Raw genomic sequence first — 19,756 nt, forward strand, 5'->3', positions numbered from 1 at the left:
CATTGAACTATCGCAAATGTGGCTTATATTCCACAATCTAAAAGAGCCCGGTCCGTATCGAACCACCACTCGAGTGTGGCTTAATACCGGCCCATATAACTCTGTGCGTCTGTGATCTGGGTCCCGACTCCCGCGTGCTCATCCCCCGGTTCACCTCAGCTCTTCTTCAGTCAATCACTTGCATCGTCTATTCGTCTTCGCCCGTCGATCGCCTCCGTGCAGGATGCAAGGTGCTAGCCGCAACCTCACTATTAACTCACCGACACGTTGGCCCCATGCTAGTTTTTCCCCACATGTCATAGACAGCTAACAGATCTGTCACTTGGAAGCTCCCATCGCAAATCTACGACGCGCACGACCAGCACAGCATCTCTCTCTCTCTCTCTCCCTTCCACGCACGCCTGTGTGCCTTTCTCCCCGACGCCCCCACTCCCCGATCCAAACCACCTCAAACCCCCGCCACGCCCCGCCCAGATCCAGATCCACCCGGCGCGGCGCGGCCGCGGCCACCGGATCCCGCCGCGGAATAATGGCCTCCGCGGTCGCGGCGCCGCCGCCGTCCCCGCCGGAGTCCGACCCGCGCCTCGTCGAGGTCTTCACGCCCTTCCTCGAGAAGCTCATAAAAAATGCCTCGTGGCGCAACAAGGCGCACTCCAAGCTCTCGCACACCGCCAAGTCCATCCTCGACCGCCTCCAGAAGCCCCCGCCGCCGCCCGCAGCCGAGGCGCAGGCGCCGTCCACGCCGACCTCCGCCCCCTCGACGCCGACCTCCTCGTCCGCGCAGCCTGGTCCGTTGCGCAGTCTGTCGCTCGCGGACTCGGAGCTGCTCCTCGCCCCTGTGACCTCCGCACTCGGCTCGGGCAGCGCCAAGCTCGCCGAGGCCGCGCTGGAGCTCCTTCACAGGCTGATCGCACACTCCTACATCCATGGCGAGGCCGACCCGTCTGCGGACCCCTCAGCGCAGCTTGTTGCCTCACTCCTGGATGCCGCCTGCAATGCGCTTGGCCTCGATGACGAGCACATTGAGCTCCTTCTCCTCAAGACTCTCCTCTCGGCGGTCACCTCTACGTCTGTACGCCTCCACGGTGACTGCCTTCTGCGCGCAGTGCGCGCGTGCTATGATATGTACCTCGGGAGCCGCAGTGCCGTCAATCAGGCCACTGCCAAGGCTTCGCTTGTGCAGATGCTGGTGATTGTGTTCCGCCGAATGGAAGCTGACTCGTCGACCGTGCCTGTACAACCCATAGTCGTGGCTGACGTGATTGAGCTACCTGAAGCTGGTCCGGGCTCGCCAACTGCTGACCCCAATGCTGTACAGGGATTCATTTCGAAGATCATTGGCGACTTTGATGGTGCACTCACACCTCTGGCACGAACAACTTCATCAGCAGGGGCAGGAGCCACTGTTGCCCATGATGGTGCGTTTGAGACAACAGCAGCGGCAGAGGAAGGGGCAAACCCAGCAGATTTGCTCGATTCAACAGATAAGGACATGCTTGATGCCAAGTACTGGGAGATCAGCATGTACAAAACAGCTATTGAGGGTCGTAAGGACGAGCTTGGCGTCGAGGGGGCAGTGGTAGGCACCTTGGACGATGATGCTGATGTGAGAATTGGGAATAAGTTGCGGAGGGATGCTTTCTTAGTTTTCCGGGCTTTGTGTAAGCTTTCCATGAAGACACCACCCAAGGATGCACCAGCAGATCCCATAGTGATGCGGGGAAAGATCCTTGCTCTTGAGCTTCTCAAGATCTTGCTTGAGAATGCTGGGGCTGTGTTCCGGACCAGTGAGAGGTAACATATACACTTACTGAAAACTTTTGACAAACAAGTTTAGTGCTGCAGATCTTCTGAATTTGTTGAAACATTTTCCCATTATTGAACAATAATTTGTGTGCAGTTATTGCATGAAATCTGAAAAGGTGGCACAGAAGTTGTAGGCACTGAATTGATAATAGCAATACTGTTGGATTGATATGGTGATAGTGTTTTGATGTATGCCTATGTCAACAAATCTAGAAAAAATATTGAAATTCCTAATTGCATCTGGTAGGGACTAAACTGATATGCCACGCTGCTTATTGCTTAGACGTTGAAATAGAAACCATTGGACTTTCTGATCTGAAATAAAAAGGGAACTTGGAGAGTTAATCTTCAAAGCCGCTATTGATTTTAATCTTTATGCACTTCATTGTATTATTTAGTTAATTGAATTCATGCTCCATCTGACTTTGTTTGTACTACAAGAGTTAGCATTGGCAACTGAATGAAACTACTTGACTGCAAAATCATCAATAGCTAGAAGAATGTAGCTGGAATTGCCACTAGGGAACATGTTTTAGCTTATGATACACAAATGCGCAAGTATTTCTTCTCTCGGATTGACTAGGTTTTATCATAACAGAAATGATAAAATTACAATGCATTCATGTGGATAGTAATAGCTAGTTAGGTTTTCAGCAGCAAAGTCTACATTCATTTTTCGCAATGACAATTCACAGTCTCCTCCTTCATAAGCAAACTGGTGTGCTAGGAGAAGCAAGAATCTAAGCCCCCCCCCCCCCCCTCCTTGCATGCCATTACAATGTGTAAGCAGTTTTTCAGTAAATTTAACAAGGGACATCACTTGTGGTTGTGTCAGTGTGTCAGCTATTATTTCAGTTGGCTTTGTCTATACCGGTGCTTTAAATTACTTGGACGGGAATCATTGTGCTGAGAAATGGTTGATATTAAAGTGTTGGCATGAGAATATATATACCAACCTACCAATAAATATTACAAATACTATTCAATATCAATATTCTATATGTACAACAGCATCTTCTGTCATGTTACTTGATATAATCAGTAGTTGATATTTGTTGCACAGTAGTTGTATTGCTATTCTATTAAGCTGTGCAACCCATTCTCTTGGTTTGTTTTTATGTTTCTCGGAGGATCCCTGTTTGATCAAGATTTTCTTTTAACGTGTCCAGGTTTCTCGGTGCTATCAAGCAGTATCTATGCCTGTCACTTTTAAAGAACTGTGCCTCATCACACATGATTGTTTTTCAGCTATCTTGTTCTATTTTTATTAGTTTAGTGGCAAGATTCAGACCAGGATTGAAGGCAGAGATTGGTGTATTCTTTCCCATGATCATTTTGAGAGTGTTGGAAAATATTGCTCAACCAAATTATCAGGCAAAGATGATTGTTCTCCGTTTTTTGGAGAAGCTCTGTGGTGATTCTCAAATCCTAGTTGATATTTTCCTTAATTACGATTGTGATGTCCACTCATCAAACATATTTGAGAGGTACTGGATCATTCAGTTATCTTAGTGCTCTGGTTCAGCATTGGTTATATTTGCTATTCCTTTTGTGATATTTTTCTTGATATTTTGACCAATAGGATGGTGAATGGTCTACTAAAGACTGCTCAAGGACCTCCTGCTGGTGTCCCTACCACATTGGTACCACCTCAGGATACCACAATGAAAAGTGAAGCAATGAAATGCTTAGTTGCTATTCTGAGGTCCATGGGAGATTGGATGAATAAGCAGCTACGGATTCCAGATCCTGCTTCTCCTAATGTAGAATCAGAGAAGAATGACAATGATGGTGGCAATGAGCTTCCCCAGGCAGATAACAATGGGGATGAGTCTAGTGAAGCATCTGATTCACATTCTGAGCTATCAAATGGAATTTCAGAGGCTGCATCTTTGGAGCAACGTCGAGCTTACAAGATAGAGCTTCAGGTGGATGATACTATACTACTAGTTATTTTGCTTTCAGTTCTTGGTCGGAATGTGCTTGTTACTATACAACTTGCTGCATCTCCAATTCTCCATTGTATCTGTTGATTTTTTTTTCTTTTTATGTGGTTAATTAATTATGTCTGAATAACAGGAGGGTATCTCTTTGTTTAACCGGAAGCCAAAGAAGGGGATTGAGTTCCTCGTTAATGCAAGCAAGGTGGGGGAGTCACCAGAGGAGATAGCCGCATTCCTAAAAAGTGCTTCTGGCTTGAACAAGACTATGATAGGTGATTATTTAGGTGAAAGGGAAGATTTATCGCTGAAAGTCATGCATGCATATGTGGACTCGTTTGATTTTCAAGGACTGGAGTTTGATGAAGCAATTAGAGCTTTCCTTCAAGGCTTCAGGTTGCCTGGAGAAGCTCAAAAGATTGATCGGATTATGGAAAAGTTTGCAGAGCGTTACTGTAAATGTAATCCAAAGGCCTTTTCCAGTGCAGATACAGCTTATGTCCTGGCTTATTCAGTCATAATGCTTAACACTGATGCACATAACCCAATGGTCAAAAATAAGGTATTTTCTTGTGGTGAAGGTTCTTCTGTGGAGTTTTTGTTTACACAATTATGTAACGTGTTAATAAATGCAGATGTCACCAGAAGATTTCATTAGAAACAATCGTGGTATCGATGATGGGAAAGACCTACCTGAAGAATTTATGAGATCCTTGTATGAAAGGATTTGGAAAAAGGAGATCAAGATGAAAGAAGATGAATTTGTTCCACAGCAGCAACAATCAACAAGTTCTAACAAAATTCTTGGGTTGGATAACATTCTTAACATTGTCGTACGCAAGCGAGGTTCATCTATGGAGACAAGTGATGACCTCATTAAGCATATGCAGGAGCAATTTAAAGAAAAGGCCCGCATGTCCGAGTAAGTTATTTTAAATGTTTAGATGTATAGTGGTGTCAGCTAAGCTAGATTAAGATGCTTGTTTTATTTCAACATTTTTCTGTTTTGCTAACAATATATTTATGGTCTTGAATTACGTTTTGACATTTAATTTTATCAGATAAATGTCTTATCTAGGATTTTTTTTGGAACAATCAGGTCTATATTTTATCCAGCCACAGATGTAGTTGTTTTGAAGTTCATGGTTGAGGTTTGCTGGGCTCCTATGCTTGCAGCATTCAGTGTTCCACTTGATCAGAGTGATGATGAAATTGTTGTATCCCAGTGCCTTGAAGGATTTCGCTCTGCAATCCATGTTACTGCAGCCATGTCAATGAAGACTCAAAGAGATGCATTTATCACTTCACTTGCCAAGTTTACATCACTTCACTCTGCTGCTGATATTAAGCAGAAAAATGTTGAAGCCATTAAGGTTGCTCTGTTTATTAAGACGTAACTGTTAACCATCTGCTCTTCACTTGGTTGGAGCATTCTCTCTCTTTCTAGTGCTTGTCGAAAATATCATAACAAATATTAAATGAAACCATGATGCCTAGAGGTTTGCTTCCTTTTGATGACAAGTTTAAAATTCAACCCATTTATCTGCCATGTGGGTCCAGGCTAAATTTGGAAAAATACTTTTTGATAGCTTGATTGATGTAGTGAGTGGTGACACTTGTACAAGACAGGAGTTGGGTCTGAATTAGGGCTGCTTGGTTTAATAATGGGATGAATTGAACATTTGGTAATATTGCATTGTCACATTGAGCAGAATATTCTTGACATCTAATCATGCAGCAAATGTCCCAATTCCCAGCTTGCAGATTCTATCCTTTTGTCCATTCTGACTTGTCATCTGAATGCCTTATTGTACATTTTGTGACATGCATGCCTTATGTTGCTGCTAGTTGCAGTCTTCCATATCTTAGTTTGAGAATCATGATAAAATCTTTTATCATTCTCATGTTCTCTTGTTGTGGTGGTGGATTGCCTCACAGGCAATTCTATTAATTGCAGATGAAGATGGAAATTACTTGCAAGAAGCATGGGAGCATATATTGACATGTGTTTCTCGTTTCGAAAATCTACATCTTGTTGGAGAGGGAGCACCTCCAGATGCCACTTTCTTTGCGCTGCAGCAGCCGGACCTTGATAAATCAAAACAGGCTAAGTCATCGATTCTTCCTGTTCTGAAAAAGAAGGCCCCCAATGCTACTTCAGCTTCTAAAAGAGGCTCCTATGACAGTGCTGGTGTCGGTGGCAAAGCTTCTGGTGTGGATCAAATGAATAATGAGGTGACAAGCCTCTTGGAGCAAGTTGGGATGGCTGAAATGAACCGTGTATTTGTAAGAAGTCAAAAACTCAACAGCGAGGGTATAATTGATTTTGTGAAGGCTCTCTGTAAGGTTTCAATGGAGGAATTACGGTCTGCTTCTGATCCACGAGTTTTTAGTCTGACAAAGATAGTCGAGATAGCGTAAGGAATCTGAGGCTTTATTATCATTACTACATTGCAATATGTTTGTTTACACTTCTATTCTGTATTATAGACAGTGTGTGATTGCTTTTTGCCCTCCTGTAGGCATTACAATATGAACCGCATCAGGCTTGTCTGGTCAAGTATATGGCATGTGTTGTCTGATTTTTTTGTCACTATTGGCTGCTCAGAAAATCTTTCCATCGCAATATTTGCTATGGACTCCTTGCGACAGTTATCTATGAAGTTCTTGGAGCGTGAGGAGCTCGCTAACTACAATTTCCAAAATGAATTTATGAAGCCTTTTGTTGTTGTAATGAGGAAGAGCCGAGCTGTTGAGATCAGAGAACTTATCATCAGGTGTGTATCTCAAATGGTATTGGCCCGTGTTAGTCATGTGAAGTCAGGGTGGAAGAGTATGTTTATGGTATGACACCTCCACTCATGTACCATAACTCTTATCTAAAGACATCTGGAACATTCTTGTTTTCATTCCTGAACATCGGTTGCTGGTTTACATCTTTCAGGTCTTTGCGACAGCGTCATACGATGATCACAAAAATATTGTACTGTTGGCCTTTGAAATTATAGAAAAGATTTTGCGGGAGTACTTTCCGTACATTACTGAGACTGAGTCAACGACATTCAATGATTGTGTGAACTGTCTTATTGCGTTTACTAACAGCAGGTTTAACAAGGATATAAGTCTTAATGCAATTGGATTTCTTCGATTCTGCGCGGCAAAGTTGGCCGAAGGTGATATTGGATCCTCAAGATTGAAGGACAATCCTTCAAACAGTAATCCACCCTCGCCTCATTTGACTAATGATGGAAAGCAGGAAGGCACAGTACTTGTTGACAAGGAAGACCATATACACTTTTGGTTTCCTTTACTAGCGGGTAATTATATTTTTTCTTTTTGTTTCTATGGATATTCTTCTGCTGTTTGCTGTTGAAATTATTATATTTCCAGAGCATGTGGTAATGCTTGCTTTTATTTGCAAACCTTGCAGGATTATCTGAACTTACCTTTGACTTAAGACCGGAAATCAGGAAAAGTGCTTTGCAAGTGTTATTTGACACATTAAGAAACCATGGCCATCTTTTCTCTCTGCCTTTATGGGAGAAGGTGTTCGATTCAGTGCTTTTTCCAATATTTGATTATGTGCGTCATGCTATTGATCCATCTGGTAGTTCTCCACAAGGACAAAATGTGGGAAATGATCCTGCAGAACTTGATCAAGATGCTTGGTTATACGAGACATGCACTTTGGCACTTCAGTTGGTTGTAGATCTCTTTGTTAAGTTCTATGATACAGTTAATCCTCTTCTAAAGAAGGTTCTGCTGCTCTTGACAAGTTTCATAAAGCGTCCTCATCAGAGTCTTGCTGGTATTGGTATTGCTGCATTTGTTCGTTTGATGAGCAGTGCTGGATCTATGTTTGTTGATGAAAAATGGCTAGAGGTTGTATTGTCATTGAAAGAAGCTGCCACTGAGACACTTCCTGATTTCACTTATGTTTCATCTGGAGCGTACCTGGAAAATGCACCAACAGAAAATGGAGTCTCTGCCGATAATAGAGAGGACGAATCTCAACCACTAGCGGATGACAATGAAGAATCCTCTAGATCAAGGAATCTATACTTTGCAATTGGTGATGCCAAATGTCGAGCTGCTGTACAACTCCTATTGATTCAGGTATGTAGGCTTCTATTGCTTTTATGTCCGGATACATATTGTTTTCTCAGAGCTTTGATTTTCTTGAATTCTTTGAATCTGTTATAGCATCTGTGAATGGGTAGTTGAGATTGAGAAAATTGAAAAAATTGGCAATGCCATATCAAGTATTGTTAACCCATAAAATATTTCTACTGGAAAAACAAGAAAATATATAGTTCTGCGCCCTCCTGAGTTTCTTTTGGGGTTCCTGATGATGGTGATCTCCTTAGGTACAAATGTACAATATATTATTAGACAAACTAAACATAACAAGTAAAATTTACTCAGAATATTCCCCTGCTCCTGTAGAGCCTCTCAGCCATTTCTTATCTGCTCAACCAAAAATTTATTTCCTAGTTTTTTCAATTGTAATTTGTATGCAATATCTGCTTTAACTTCTCAAAAATGAGGTTGGTACTTGGTAATTTCTATATGATAGTGCCAGCTGTATTTACTTTTATGCATTTCTTTGTGTAGGCTGTGATGGAGGTATATAACATGTACAGAGCACAGTTATCAGCACAGAACACAGTAATACTCTTCGAAGCCTTGCACACTGTTGCCGCACATGCTCACAAAATAAACAGTGATAGTGATCTGCGTTCCAAGTTGCAAGAGTTGGGCTCGATGACGCAAATGCAGGACCCGCCATTGTTGCGCCTTGAGAACGAGTCATACCAGCTGTGCCTCAGTATCCTTCAGAACATATTTCTGGACATCTCTCCTGATCATGGAAGCACAGAGGTGGTGGAGAGTCACCTTATTGGCTTGTGCAAGGAGGTCCTTGAGGTATACTTGAGCACAGCAAAACCTTCTCAGCTTTCCAGTGGCACACAGCCGCTAGGCCATTGGCTTATCCCTGTTGGTTCATCGAAGCGAAGGGAACTTGCGGCAAGAGCACCTCTTGTTGTATCAACCCTGCAAGCTATTAGCGGACTAGGTGACTCAGCTTTCGAGAAGAACCTTGGCCAGTTCTTCCCCCTCCTCTCTGGGCTCATAAGCTGCGAGCATGGCTCTAGTGAAGTACAGGTGGCCCTGAGTGATATGTTCAGCACTTGGGTTGGCCCACTCGTGCTCCAGTCCTGCTGATGCTGAGCATCATGTTATACATAGTAGTAGTATACATCACCGTGTAAGTTTTTCTTTGCTTAAGTGGAATCCCATTGTGTTCCTCCTTTCCCCCATTTTGTTCTGTTATTAATCATTTAGTTGCTGGGGGAGTTCATATTATTGTGCCGAACTGATCTTGCAGATCATTTTTTCCTTGACATTCTTTTCTTGTTCGTGTCGGGAGGAGTGTATGTTACTATAGAGAACTGAATTATGTACGGTAGTTTAGTTAAAATTGTGCCCATTCTGTTCCTAATGTACTGATTTCTAGAGTTTTTGTAGGCATGTTTTACATGCTTTTGTCGAAAGTAGCGTTTCTCCTTGCTGGGGTTCTGTGTAAGAACTAAGAAGCAGCACGGTTACCAGCTCCTGTGATCACGCTGTACTCTTGCACAAAGGACTTGTACGGATTGGATTATACCGTTCTTGCGAGTTGGGCGTCTTAGCAGATATATATACTCCCATCTGTTCCGAAACTATACACGTCTACGTGTATTTTGATCAAATGAAATGCCAATAAAATATATTTAATTTCTTTTATAATATGTTGTTATTTGGTAAATAATCAATATTATCTCATGCATTTTGAATATTTTTTTTTGCGAGGATCATGCATTTTGAATATAAATCTGTAGATGCAAGTTTGTATGTTCCAAACATTGTGTATAATTTGAACATATTGGTCATGTCTTGTACAATTTGACTTTTCCCTATATAAATAAAATATGCTTATTATTTTGGGACGGAGGGAGCATTACAAATTTTTCAGTGGACATTGTACTAACTTGAAAATGTTGGTCATGGGCCTTGTTTAGTTGGAGTATAAATTTTTTTTTGTATCACATCGAATGTTTCGTAGGATGTTAGAAGGAGTATTTGGATACTAATAAAAAAAATAAATTACATAACTCGTTTAGAAACTGCGATGCGAATTTATTAAACCTAATTAATCTATCATTAGCACATGTAGGTTCTGTAGCACTCAAGGCTAATTATGGACTAACTAGGCTTAAAAGATTTCTCGTGATTTTCAATCAAAGTGTGTAATTAATTTATTTTTTATCTATATTTAATACTTTATGCATGTGTCTAAAGATTATATGTGATGGTTGAAAATTTTATGAGGTGGGAACTAAACAAGGCCATGATTGGTGACTGGGTTGCATCATTCGCCCTGTAATTTAGAATCGGGAGTATGTCATGAAATCGAAGCCTTGAGAAACTCCATCAAAGGGGATCTAAACCCCATTCGCACAGTAATTTAGAATCGGGAGTATGTCATGAAATTGAAGCCTTGAGAAACTCCACCAAAGGGGATCTAAACCCCCATTCGCCCCGTTGCTGTGGTACCTCACTGACGTGCAAAGCGGAAATGCGATCGTCAGCCTATAGACTACGCACACAAATGTTGCGCGAACACATTCTTTTAGCACATTTATAATTATATTAATTAGTATAAAAAGTAGATGGGCAATGCTAAGGTACACCTTTTACTTCTAAAGAGGTAATATTTCAAATAAATCTGAGCCGTTAACTTTTAGATTTCTAAAATCAATTAATTGATCTAAGAAAAGAAAAAAAAAGGAAAATATCTTCAAATCCCCTCTGGGACAGATAGAACCAGTGGCCGGCCGCGCGGCCCTTCCTTGTTGATTACACGACCTTTTCTTTTAGTATATTATATATAAAATAAAACATCAACATGTATACAACAGTTATTCAGTTATTAAAAGTTACGTTACATATATAAAAAATATTATTAATTAACACATTAATTGAGACTTTGTTTAGTTCTCAAAATATTTTGTAAAATTTTCACATTGAATCTTGCGGCACATGTATGGAGCACTAAATATAGATAAAATAAATAACTAATTACATAATTTATCTGTAATTTGCGAGACGAATCTTTTGAACCTAGTTAGTCTATGATTGGACAATATTTGTCAAATACAAACGAAAGTATTACTGTTCATATTTTGCAGAAAAAAATAGAAGTAAACAAGGCCTGAGATGACGTGAACTTTGTAGCGACCTAAAACATGTCACGTATATTGAGCATGCAAGATGGCATGTAAATTTTTGTACACGTTGGGCACATACACGCATCATTTTCACGTAACTTTGAATAAAAAAATATGTAGTTTATGTTAATTAAGTTCTGCTATATCTAAAGTTGAAAAAAATAAAAAGATTTACTACATTCAATGGATCATGAATGCATCAATTAGATCTAAAATGATCTTCATCTCTAAAGCTTTTTCCTGATTTGTCATACTTTCCAAAATTAAAAATTAAATAAATGTATGTTCCATATATTAACTATTAGGAGGTAATAGTTAATCGTAACCGTCCGATCGAAATAAATAAACGGATCACAATCATTTGGGTGTACCGTAGCAAAGCCCAAAGTAGATAGTGGTAAAGTATGTCAGCGAGTGATTTTTTTTTAAAAAAAACGTGCGAGCTAAGCTCTTGGTTCCTCGCTAGCGAGATGAGTTGTTTGTTTCTTTCTTCTGGATTGAACGTGATATTCCTCCTAGCTAGCTGACTGTACCTACCACCGTTGGGGACGCCCTTACTGGTATTTTTCTGGAAAACCGAGAAGGAATGACTGTATAAAATGACGCCATGCACCCTATTAACATCGTACGGGACCTGCAGAATTGCAGACTGATCAACAAAGTATAATACGTACATCAATACCCTTGAAATTAGCGCAGGTTAACTGTACATGAAACCAGTACAAGGACAATACACACAGGTTAATTCACAGGAGGATTAAACACAAACCAACAGCCATGCTCCTTCAAGCAAGTAAGCACATGTACAGTGAGGTTTTAGTGAGGTTTCAAACACACAGCAACCCAGAAAAGCTCTAGCAGAAGAGACTGACAACTTACATTCCCCCCACACACTCTCGCCACAACCCGCTCGACTGCAAGCTGAGTATTATTCCAGCAACCCAAAGGCATCACCTGACCTGAGAGAACGCACAAGCAGGCTTGCCTCACTAGCTCTACAGAAATTCATGCCCTCCACCATCCCGCCCAATTGGCGCCAATAATTAACAAACCTGATACTGCTGTCCGGAGAAGTTTTCACTCTTTGGTCTTCGCGAAGAACCGGCTGAATCCTCGGCTCTGTTTGTCTGGCAACGGGTGATTGGTGAATGAGGAAGACGAAGAGGATCTCGATCGATGCTTCGGGCGCTTGGAGCTGTTAGGAGAAAGGAAAGGGCTCCCGTCCGCATCAGAAGGGATCATGTGTGTCTTGTATCCATTGACTGGAGACACATTTCCTGTCCCAAGTATCTCCTGGTCTGTATCAGGTTGGCCTGAAGGCTTCTGGGAATATTCTCCTGCGGTTGTTCCTACAGCGTCCTGCAGAAACTCCTCCATGCGTTGCCGATTAGGTGAAGAGCCTAGTGATTCGGCTGGAGGACGCATAGCTTGCAGCTGACGGCCAAGAATCAATATAGTCTCCTGGCACTCTGCCAGCTTCTCTGCTGCAGCCGCTATCTCTTTCTCCTGTCATCATTTAAATACAAAATTAGCTGCTCAAAGTATTTGGTATCATGAAAAGTTTAGTAGTTTGGCATAACAAACTAAAATTCAAGGTAAGCCTGAAAAACTTTCAAATCAATTTAGTGCTTGAGTACATTATGTGATCTAGTGCTGCCATATTTATTGATCTGGAAGCACTTACTCGCGCATCAATAAGGTGTGCTGCCAGTAATTTTCATCAAGATTAAAGCGCAACAAATGAATGAAGGTTGTAAACAATAGCAATGGGAAAAACCTAACCACTGTACCTTTAACTTGGTGTCTGGGTCCTCATCCACAAGCATTGAACTCCTCTCCATCTCATACCTTCACACCATAAAAGAAAGTCAGAAGAGAAATCAAGTACAGGGCAATCTATATTTCAAAGATTTGAATTTACCTTTCCATCTTCTCCTCGAGATCTCTGTATTTAACTAAGTCCTCCTGATGACTTTGTCTTTCATCAGAGAGTTCAGCTGTTAAAGCATCTATTTTGGACCGTAACACTTCTATCTCATTTTCTAATTCAATTTTCCTTGATTCAAGTGACTTGTAAGATTCAGCCATACACTTCAGCTGTGTCTCACTCAAGCTATTTGATTTCTCACTGTCAGCCAACTTAGATCTGAGGTCTTCCAGGTTTTTCTCCATATCACTTAATCTAACCTTTGTTTCTTCTATTATTTCGTTGCACTTCGCTAGTTCTCCCTCCAAATTTGTCTTCTCAGATTTAAGTTGTTCATATTCCTCTGGCGAGCAGACCTTCACTGCAGTCTTAACATCAAATGCAGCATCAGCAGGCCCCTCGAACTCAGGATCAGAAGATGAATGAGGCAACAGTGGGCAGAGACCAGATACATTGTCTTTTACTGGCTCGGGCTGCACCTTATTTTCAAGTAGAGTCACTTTATCAACACAATCTAAGTTATTACTTTCTGCTTCATTGCTATTGTCTCTCAACATTGTGAACTTAATCTGGCTAGTTTCTGACAATATAACAGACAGTGCCATGACAATATCATTTAGGACATCACCGTTTGACAGAACTTTGTCAACTAATGCAGAAAACTGTCGTGTTTTCTCACATAGCCCATCATAATCAGATGACTGGCCTTGAAACTTGGAGACTTCTTGATCAAGTAACTTGACAAAGTCCTGAATCTTCAATATGGCATTCTTAAGTTCTTGATCCATGGCACATTTGCTCTCTGAATTTAAGGTCCCATTTGCATTCACCGAATCTGCCTCATCTTCAATATCCTTTAGAATGTTTCTGATACTATCAAGTACCTTTCCAGCATTATTCTCTGGTGATTCAGAATCCAGTAAGGAAGATATTCTTGACTGGAATTTCGAAAGCGAAGATTTCTCAGACAGACGCTGTTTATTAGATGGAGTTTCTGACATTGGTGAAGCTGACTGCAAATCTTTAACACCATCTCTTTCAGTAGAGCCAGACAAAGTAGCCCCAACATCGTCTATCTTCATTTTGTCAATAGTACTGCCATTGCCATTAACTTCAGAAGACAGACATGCTAATCTCTCCATCTCTAAGAAGTCATCCATGAGCTCCAACCTATTGGAGCTTTCTGTCGCACTGCTCTTGGCCACCTTCTCTTTTTTTAATTGAGAGAGCTCAGATACCAGAGCGTTGGCCCAAGATTCTGTACAACTTCCTTCATCATCTACCCCATCTTCAGACATGGAAGTCATGCTAGGTGGGTTGCTTCCATTTTGGCTCAGTGCACCATCAAAGTGAATATCCATGTTTGGAGTTGATGGACTCTTATGTTGGTTTCCAGTCAACATTTGAACTTCCAAGCTTCGGAGCTTTCCTGCTGTCTTAGCATACATGCTTCTTGACGATTGCAGCTCACTGTTTCTCTTTGTCAATGCCTCTTTAAGCATCTTGGTTTCTTCTTCCATTGTTAATAAACGGGCAGTCAGAAACTCATTCTCTCTCTGCATTTGTTGTATGTTCTCAATTGCATAATCAGGAACAGGAGACATAGGAGACATAGGCCGATGGAAACTAGAATTCTTTGCAGGGGATCGTCGTACTCTGTGGTCTCCATACTCTCTACCCAAGCTCTCCACCTCCATTTTCATCTGAGCTAGTGCAGCAGGGCCAGGTAACTTCTTTCGAACAAGGCCGCGTAATCTTTGGCATTCAGCTTCAAGCTTTGATATTTTCTTGACATCTTCCTGGTGCTGTTTGGTTGCTACATCGGCTGAGCGCACACTCATGTTCTTTTCTTCATTGCGGATTTCAAGCTCTTTGGAGACAACATGCAATTCATATTTTAGTGAATTTATCTCCCTTTCACCTGATTGGATTGTGCTCTTTAAGATTTCAATCTCGGCTTCGGCTTGAGCTTTTTCCTCATCAATTTTCATCAACAGTTCTGCCCGCTCTTCTAGTGATCTTGTGAGTGCATCATTCTCAGCACCAGCCCTTATGAGTTCCTGTTCAAATTCAAGTAATTTTGCTTCGAACTCGGCCTTTATCTTCTCCCACTGTTTGGTTTTTGCAAAGACTACATCATGTAGCTTCTGCTCACCTTCTTCCTTAACTGTCCTTACTTGTTTCATGCATTCTTTCAATGCACCATCCAGATGTGCACCTCTTTCTTCAGCTGCTAGCTTAGACAATGTAACAGTTTCTAGCTGAAGCTTCAGTGCGGAGGCCTCTGCTTCAGCTTTCTCCCAACCTAGCATGCCATAACATAAATTATGTCACAAATACATTTAGTATAGTTATCTCATAAACTAAACTGTATTATTTCCAAAAAAAAAGAAGATTTTATCTAGAGAAAGTTTGTTCCATATAAAAAAGAAGACTGTTACAACCTAACTTCATCCAGAAGCCAGCATATTTTTATATATCATAACACAATATCAGGCCAACCTACTAAATTATTCTATCAAAAAAAGGAAAACGACTAATATAAATATATTTCAAAAAGAAAATTAGCCATCTTATGTGTACCTGATACAGCTTCTTCAGCAACTTTTGCATGCTGCTTCACAAGAGCATCTTTAGTTGTGATCTCAGATTGTGCCGCAGAGAGTTTTTCATTCAGGACCTTCACATTTTCTTCTAAAACTTTTACTTTTTCCTCTGACTCAGTAAGATGTGCATATGTTTCAGGTGAAAGTTGCACAAATTTTGGAGCTTTATCTTCCTGCAGAGAATAAAACTTGTTTTAGCAGAAGTATACTTTAAAGATATGTCAAAACTTATCAATCAGGTTACCCTAATGCACAGGATTATTGCCGAACCAGCTTTTGATGTATAAAGGTGAAACAAAAAAAAAATGGCCAACTGATTCTAGACTTTCTAGCCATTGCTATGCCGAATGGTATGTGACCCTTTGCCACACCACCAAGGTCTATGAAAGAAAATGGAGAGAGAGAGAGAGCTGAACAGATCAGATCAAGGAACATCTTGGCACAGGTTAGAAGGCACATGTTCAATGCGTCAAGACAATGTACCCTATTGCTGAAGGAAAAAAACAAACTAAAGAAACATGGCTGCATGACCAACAATCAAGTGGCATCAGTTAACTCAGAACAGTCCCTTATGCAATTGCACCTATGACCTATCAAATCTTTCTTCTGGCATCCTTAGTTACTCTCTAAATTCCAAACTGTAAGTCATTCTGGCTTCGCTAGATAATAGCTTTTACTTACAGTTTGGAATGGAGGGAGTAGAAAATATAGGAGGCTAATACAATTATCTTATAATACAGAGACTTAGATCAATCTAACTCAATACTATACAAGAAATCTTGGCAAACCTGTTCTGCATGATTAGAATTATGCAACGCATCTGCATTTGATGATTTATCAGATGATTTCTTCTTCCAAGGCCAGCTGCGTCGATCCATTGCTTGCAGAGTATCTAATAAGATGTGGTGAATATTTGTGATTAGCTACGAAACTGATAAATTGCGTATAGGTAGGAGAAGAACTCAGAAGTAAATGAAGTTAAACTATTTAGTCATTAAATTTGGCAACCATATAAAGCATATAAAAGTCAAACATCTCAGTAAACCAACGTGTAATTCTAGAAAAATGAACTAACATGACCTTTGCGACATTGCATACAGATTTCCACACACAGTGCTAGTAGCATATGATGACAGGCAAATAAAAAGTCAACCAAAAAACTATCTTCAAAGCAACACCACAAGATAATCAGTACAGTATTGACCTGAGATCAGTTAACCAAATTTACAAAAGCGACCTTGCATAACCCATACATTAAAGCATGTATGCTATATGCAACAGACCAGAAACATCAAAAGCAAGTGAAGCTAAGCTGTAGGACTACAGGAAACTAACGTATGGCTCTAGCCTTCTGACAAATGAGCTAATGTGTTTTCTGCATGTCCATAGAAGACACTGCCTGTCTACCAGCAAGAACCCCCAAACTGAATATAACTAGTAAAGCACCGGTTGTTGAGCAAGTGCTACGGGCGCCTTAAGTTAATAATCAATCCACTATATATGGTTAGAAGAATACCAATAATACGATCAACTACTACAATCAGTCCCCAGTGTGGCCGCGTAGGGTTCATAAATCCAAACGTACCTCACCAGCTCAAGTATCTTAACATTCCACTGGCAGGAGACGTACAGCTCCAATCATCGAAAGGCAGAAGGTTCTGCCACAGTGGAGTCACAGCTATATAGGGACAGGGCAGGGTCAGGGTCAGGCAGGCACAAGAGAATCGAATCCCTGCATAAAAGGGGTAACCAATCCTTCAAGCAAGAACGCGCGGTACAATCAGCACGCGTCGTTGCGGGCGGCCCCCACGCGAGGCCAAGTTGCAAGCACAGCACAGTGCACCCGATCCGATCACCGTCATGCCAGAACTAGGCCAGGGCATTGACGCGGGCAAGTAAGCGTATTGTCTTACTCATGTGTGCGCACCTACCAGAGCTTAATTGACGCGGTATCATCTACTCATGGACCATAATCGCGCGTTGGGCGCAGCTGAGAGCTGACAGGCGCACAAGCTGTAGAGCTTCAGCGCGAACGGCAACCGCAGGCAGGCAGGCAGGCCGCCACGGCAAGAACCGCAGTTATGACGGGCACCAAAGACGCCCGCCGAAGTAATTGCCGGCGTGGGGGTCACACATGTTTATCCGGCGGAGATGACCTGACCGGACGCCTACTGCTGCCCCGCCAGTTCTAGCAAAATCTGCGTCCCGGTGAGAAGAACTGGTGGTTCCGGCCGTAAAAAGAAGGCGCGCGTGACGCGGCTTAAAAGCTCGGAGCTACTACTAGTCTCCGCTCGATACGGACATTGATGATGGCAGTCTCCGCTCGGTGGATTTGGCTTTAACCAGATGCCCCGCTGCATCATTCATTGTCCTTGTGGTGTTCTTGTGGCGCGCCCTCTCCTCATGTCCGTCTTTTACTAATAATTGGCCGTAGCAGTTATCCCCGTGGGGTAGTGAAGCGGCCGTATTCTTGCACGGTCAACAAAACTACAAAAGCACGGTAATAAAAATAAAAATCGAGCAGTGCGCGAGATGGGCTTCTTCTGATGGATTGGAATGTTCCATGTGTGAGGAGAGAGTGAGTTCATCAGAAGCAGCCCAGCGTAGTAAGGGGAAAGGTGAAGCATAGAGGGAGGCAGGGAACGCAGCACGACGACGACTTGCCGGAGCGCTACTATCCGTGTGGAACAGCCGCCGCATAAGCGATCCTCGCTGCAACTGAGTTATGAGTTCCGTCCAGAAAGGACAACGAAACACGGAGCGGAGACCCCGGACCGGAGGTCGGAACCTCAACCAACAACAAAGCGAGCGGCGCGGTGGGGAAAAAATATTCATAAACTGTGGACAAATTTTGGGTTTAAACATTAAACTGCACAGTAAAATTTCAGAGAGCGCGACATCCAGCATGAACAGAGGAACTCCGTATGCAGGCTCTGCTATCGAAGCAGATGATCAAATAAAATCCCGAACAAGACGCAGTAGAAATCGCTACACACATTGCGCAAACGAACGGGGAGTGCAATCACGCCATAGCAACGAACGGAAAATACAGGAAAAACACATCAAACAGGCTCATGGGGAAAGGAAGCGGGTGATTACCTGGGGAGACGAGGGCGCGAGGCGGTCAGGAGGGGAGCCCCCTGCGCGGAATGCAGATCCGGGGCGGGGCCGCGGGCGCCGGACTCCGCCGCGATTCCGGCGGGGGGGTGTTGGATCTGGCGCGCGGCTCCGATCGCCGCGAGGGGGGTTGCCGGTGTCGGTGGCGTGCGTCGCTTGCCGAGCACACTTGCCTTCCAGCCAGTCACAGCTGCGCTGCTGCCGCGTCGGCCGTGGTCCGGCTAGATTGGATTGGATTGGACTGGACTGGACTCCCCCCTCTCCACTGCCCACTGCCCTGCCGCTTTTCCCCCCTCCGCACCTCGCCTCCCCTCCTTTTGCTCCGGGGCCTTCTTTTTTTTCCTTTGGAATCTCGCCTCCCTCCTCCCGCCCGCTGCTAGCCTGCTAGCGCCACGCCAAAGCGCGTAGGGTGGTGGCGCCGGTGCGGCGCGGCGCGTGCGCGGTGTGGGGGCGATTGCAGCACTGCGGCTCGCCCGCCCGGTTTGGCAATGCGGCTCTCGGGGGCTCTGCTGCTGTGTATGAGTGGTGGAGGTGGTGGTGGTGGTGTTTGGGTTTTGGTTTTGGTTTGAAGGGGGGAGGAGAGGAGAGGTGGGGGAATGGAGGTGGTGCCGGTGCCGGTGCGGGTGCTTTTTGTTACGAGGGCGCTGCTGCCGCTGCCGGTAGGTGGGCTCAAAAGCGGGGGCGAGCGATGGCAGGCAGGGTCCAGCGAGGAGGAGGGAGGAGATGGGAAGAAAGTGGTGTGGGGTGGGGAAAAGTTGGGAAGAGCTCTCTCTCAGCTCTGCGATCTGCCGCTCTGTCATCTGGGACTGGGAGAGTGAGGGAAATGTGGTTAGCGCGTGATGGCAGCAGAGAATTACACATCACCTCAAAGGAGGGAGAAATGACAGCGACAGAAACTGTATTGGTTGGTTGTGATAAAAAAACACTGTTGAATAAGCTATGCTGTTGGCTGATTTGTTGTGAGAGAAAAATACTGCTGAATGACTGACAGATTCGGTTGATAAGCTCAAACGAACAAGACGAAGTATACTTACAAAATGATTAAATGGATTTATAACAAATTGTAGATAATGATCTCCTGTAGTACTG

The 19,756-nt window shown here is 43.0% G+C and overlaps 2 protein-coding genes across 3 annotated transcripts; one reads left to right on the plus strand and one right to left on the minus strand.

Annotated features, from left to right (window-relative positions):
* On the plus strand, nucleotides 398-9,415 carry LOC8054344 (brefeldin A-inhibited guanine nucleotide-exchange protein 2). Its single transcript, XM_002465515.2, has 11 exons — nucleotides 398-1,794; nucleotides 2,976-3,293; nucleotides 3,389-3,734; nucleotides 3,886-4,308; nucleotides 4,382-4,668; nucleotides 4,846-5,119; nucleotides 5,685-6,163; nucleotides 6,269-6,590; nucleotides 6,691-7,063; nucleotides 7,177-7,862; nucleotides 8,361-9,415. Exons 1-11 carry the CDS (start codon nucleotides 530-532, stop codon nucleotides 8,970-8,972), a joined length of 5,385 nt encoding a protein of 1,794 aa, XP_002465560.1. The 5' UTR covers nucleotides 398-529; the 3' UTR covers nucleotides 8,973-9,415.
* On the minus strand, nucleotides 11,682-19,402 carry LOC8054345 (filament-like plant protein 4). Of its 2 annotated transcripts, none has more exons than XM_002468135.2 (6): nucleotides 18,650-19,402; nucleotides 16,339-16,442; nucleotides 15,528-15,723; nucleotides 12,939-15,249; nucleotides 12,808-12,865; nucleotides 11,682-12,523 (listed from the first exon to the last, which is right to left on the minus strand). In XM_002468135.2, the coding sequence occupies exons 2-6, from the start codon at nucleotides 16,426-16,428 to the stop codon at nucleotides 12,095-12,097; spliced, it is 3,084 nt and encodes a 1,027-aa protein (XP_002468180.1). In that variant the 5' UTR covers nucleotides 16,429-16,442; nucleotides 18,650-19,402; the 3' UTR covers nucleotides 11,682-12,094. The 2 variants fall into 2 exon arrangements, with proteins under 2 accessions (XP_002468180.1, XP_021317369.1); XM_021461694.1 differs by lacking the exon at nucleotides 18,650-19,402 and adding an exon at nucleotides 17,136-17,280.

The sequence above is a fragment of the Sorghum bicolor genome, chromosome 1, assembly GCF_000003195.3.
Source record: "Sorghum bicolor cultivar BTx623 chromosome 1, Sorghum_bicolor_NCBIv3, whole genome shotgun sequence".
Lineage (NCBI taxonomy): Eukaryota > Viridiplantae > Streptophyta > Magnoliopsida > Poales > Poaceae > Sorghum > Sorghum bicolor.

Excerpts from the sequence above, each read along its gene's own strand:
- LOC8054345 (XM_002468135.2), bottom strand. The coding sequence starts at position 16,428 with ATGGATCGACGCAGCTGGCCTTGGAAGAAGAAATCATCTGATAAATCA. Across the intron at positions 15,250-15,527 it reads TGCTGAAGAAGCTGTATCAG|GTTGGGAGAAAGCTGAAGCA; the intron begins GTACACATAAGA and ends ATGGCATGCTAG. Across the intron at positions 12,524-12,807 it reads ACCCAGACACCAAGTTAAAG|GAGAAAGAGATAGCGGCTGC; the intron begins GTACAGTGGTTA and ends AAATGATGACAG.
- LOC8054344 (XM_002465515.2), top strand. The coding sequence starts at position 530 with ATGGCCTCCGCGGTCGCGGCGCCGCCGCCGTCCCCGCCGGAGTCCGAC. Across the intron at positions 4,669-4,845 it reads GAAAAGGCCCGCATGTCCGA|GTCTATATTTTATCCAGCCA; the intron begins GTAAGTTATTTT and ends TGGAACAATCAG. Across the intron at positions 5,120-5,684 it reads AAAATGTTGAAGCCATTAAG|GCAATTCTATTAATTGCAGA; the intron begins GTTGCTCTGTTT and ends ATTGCCTCACAG.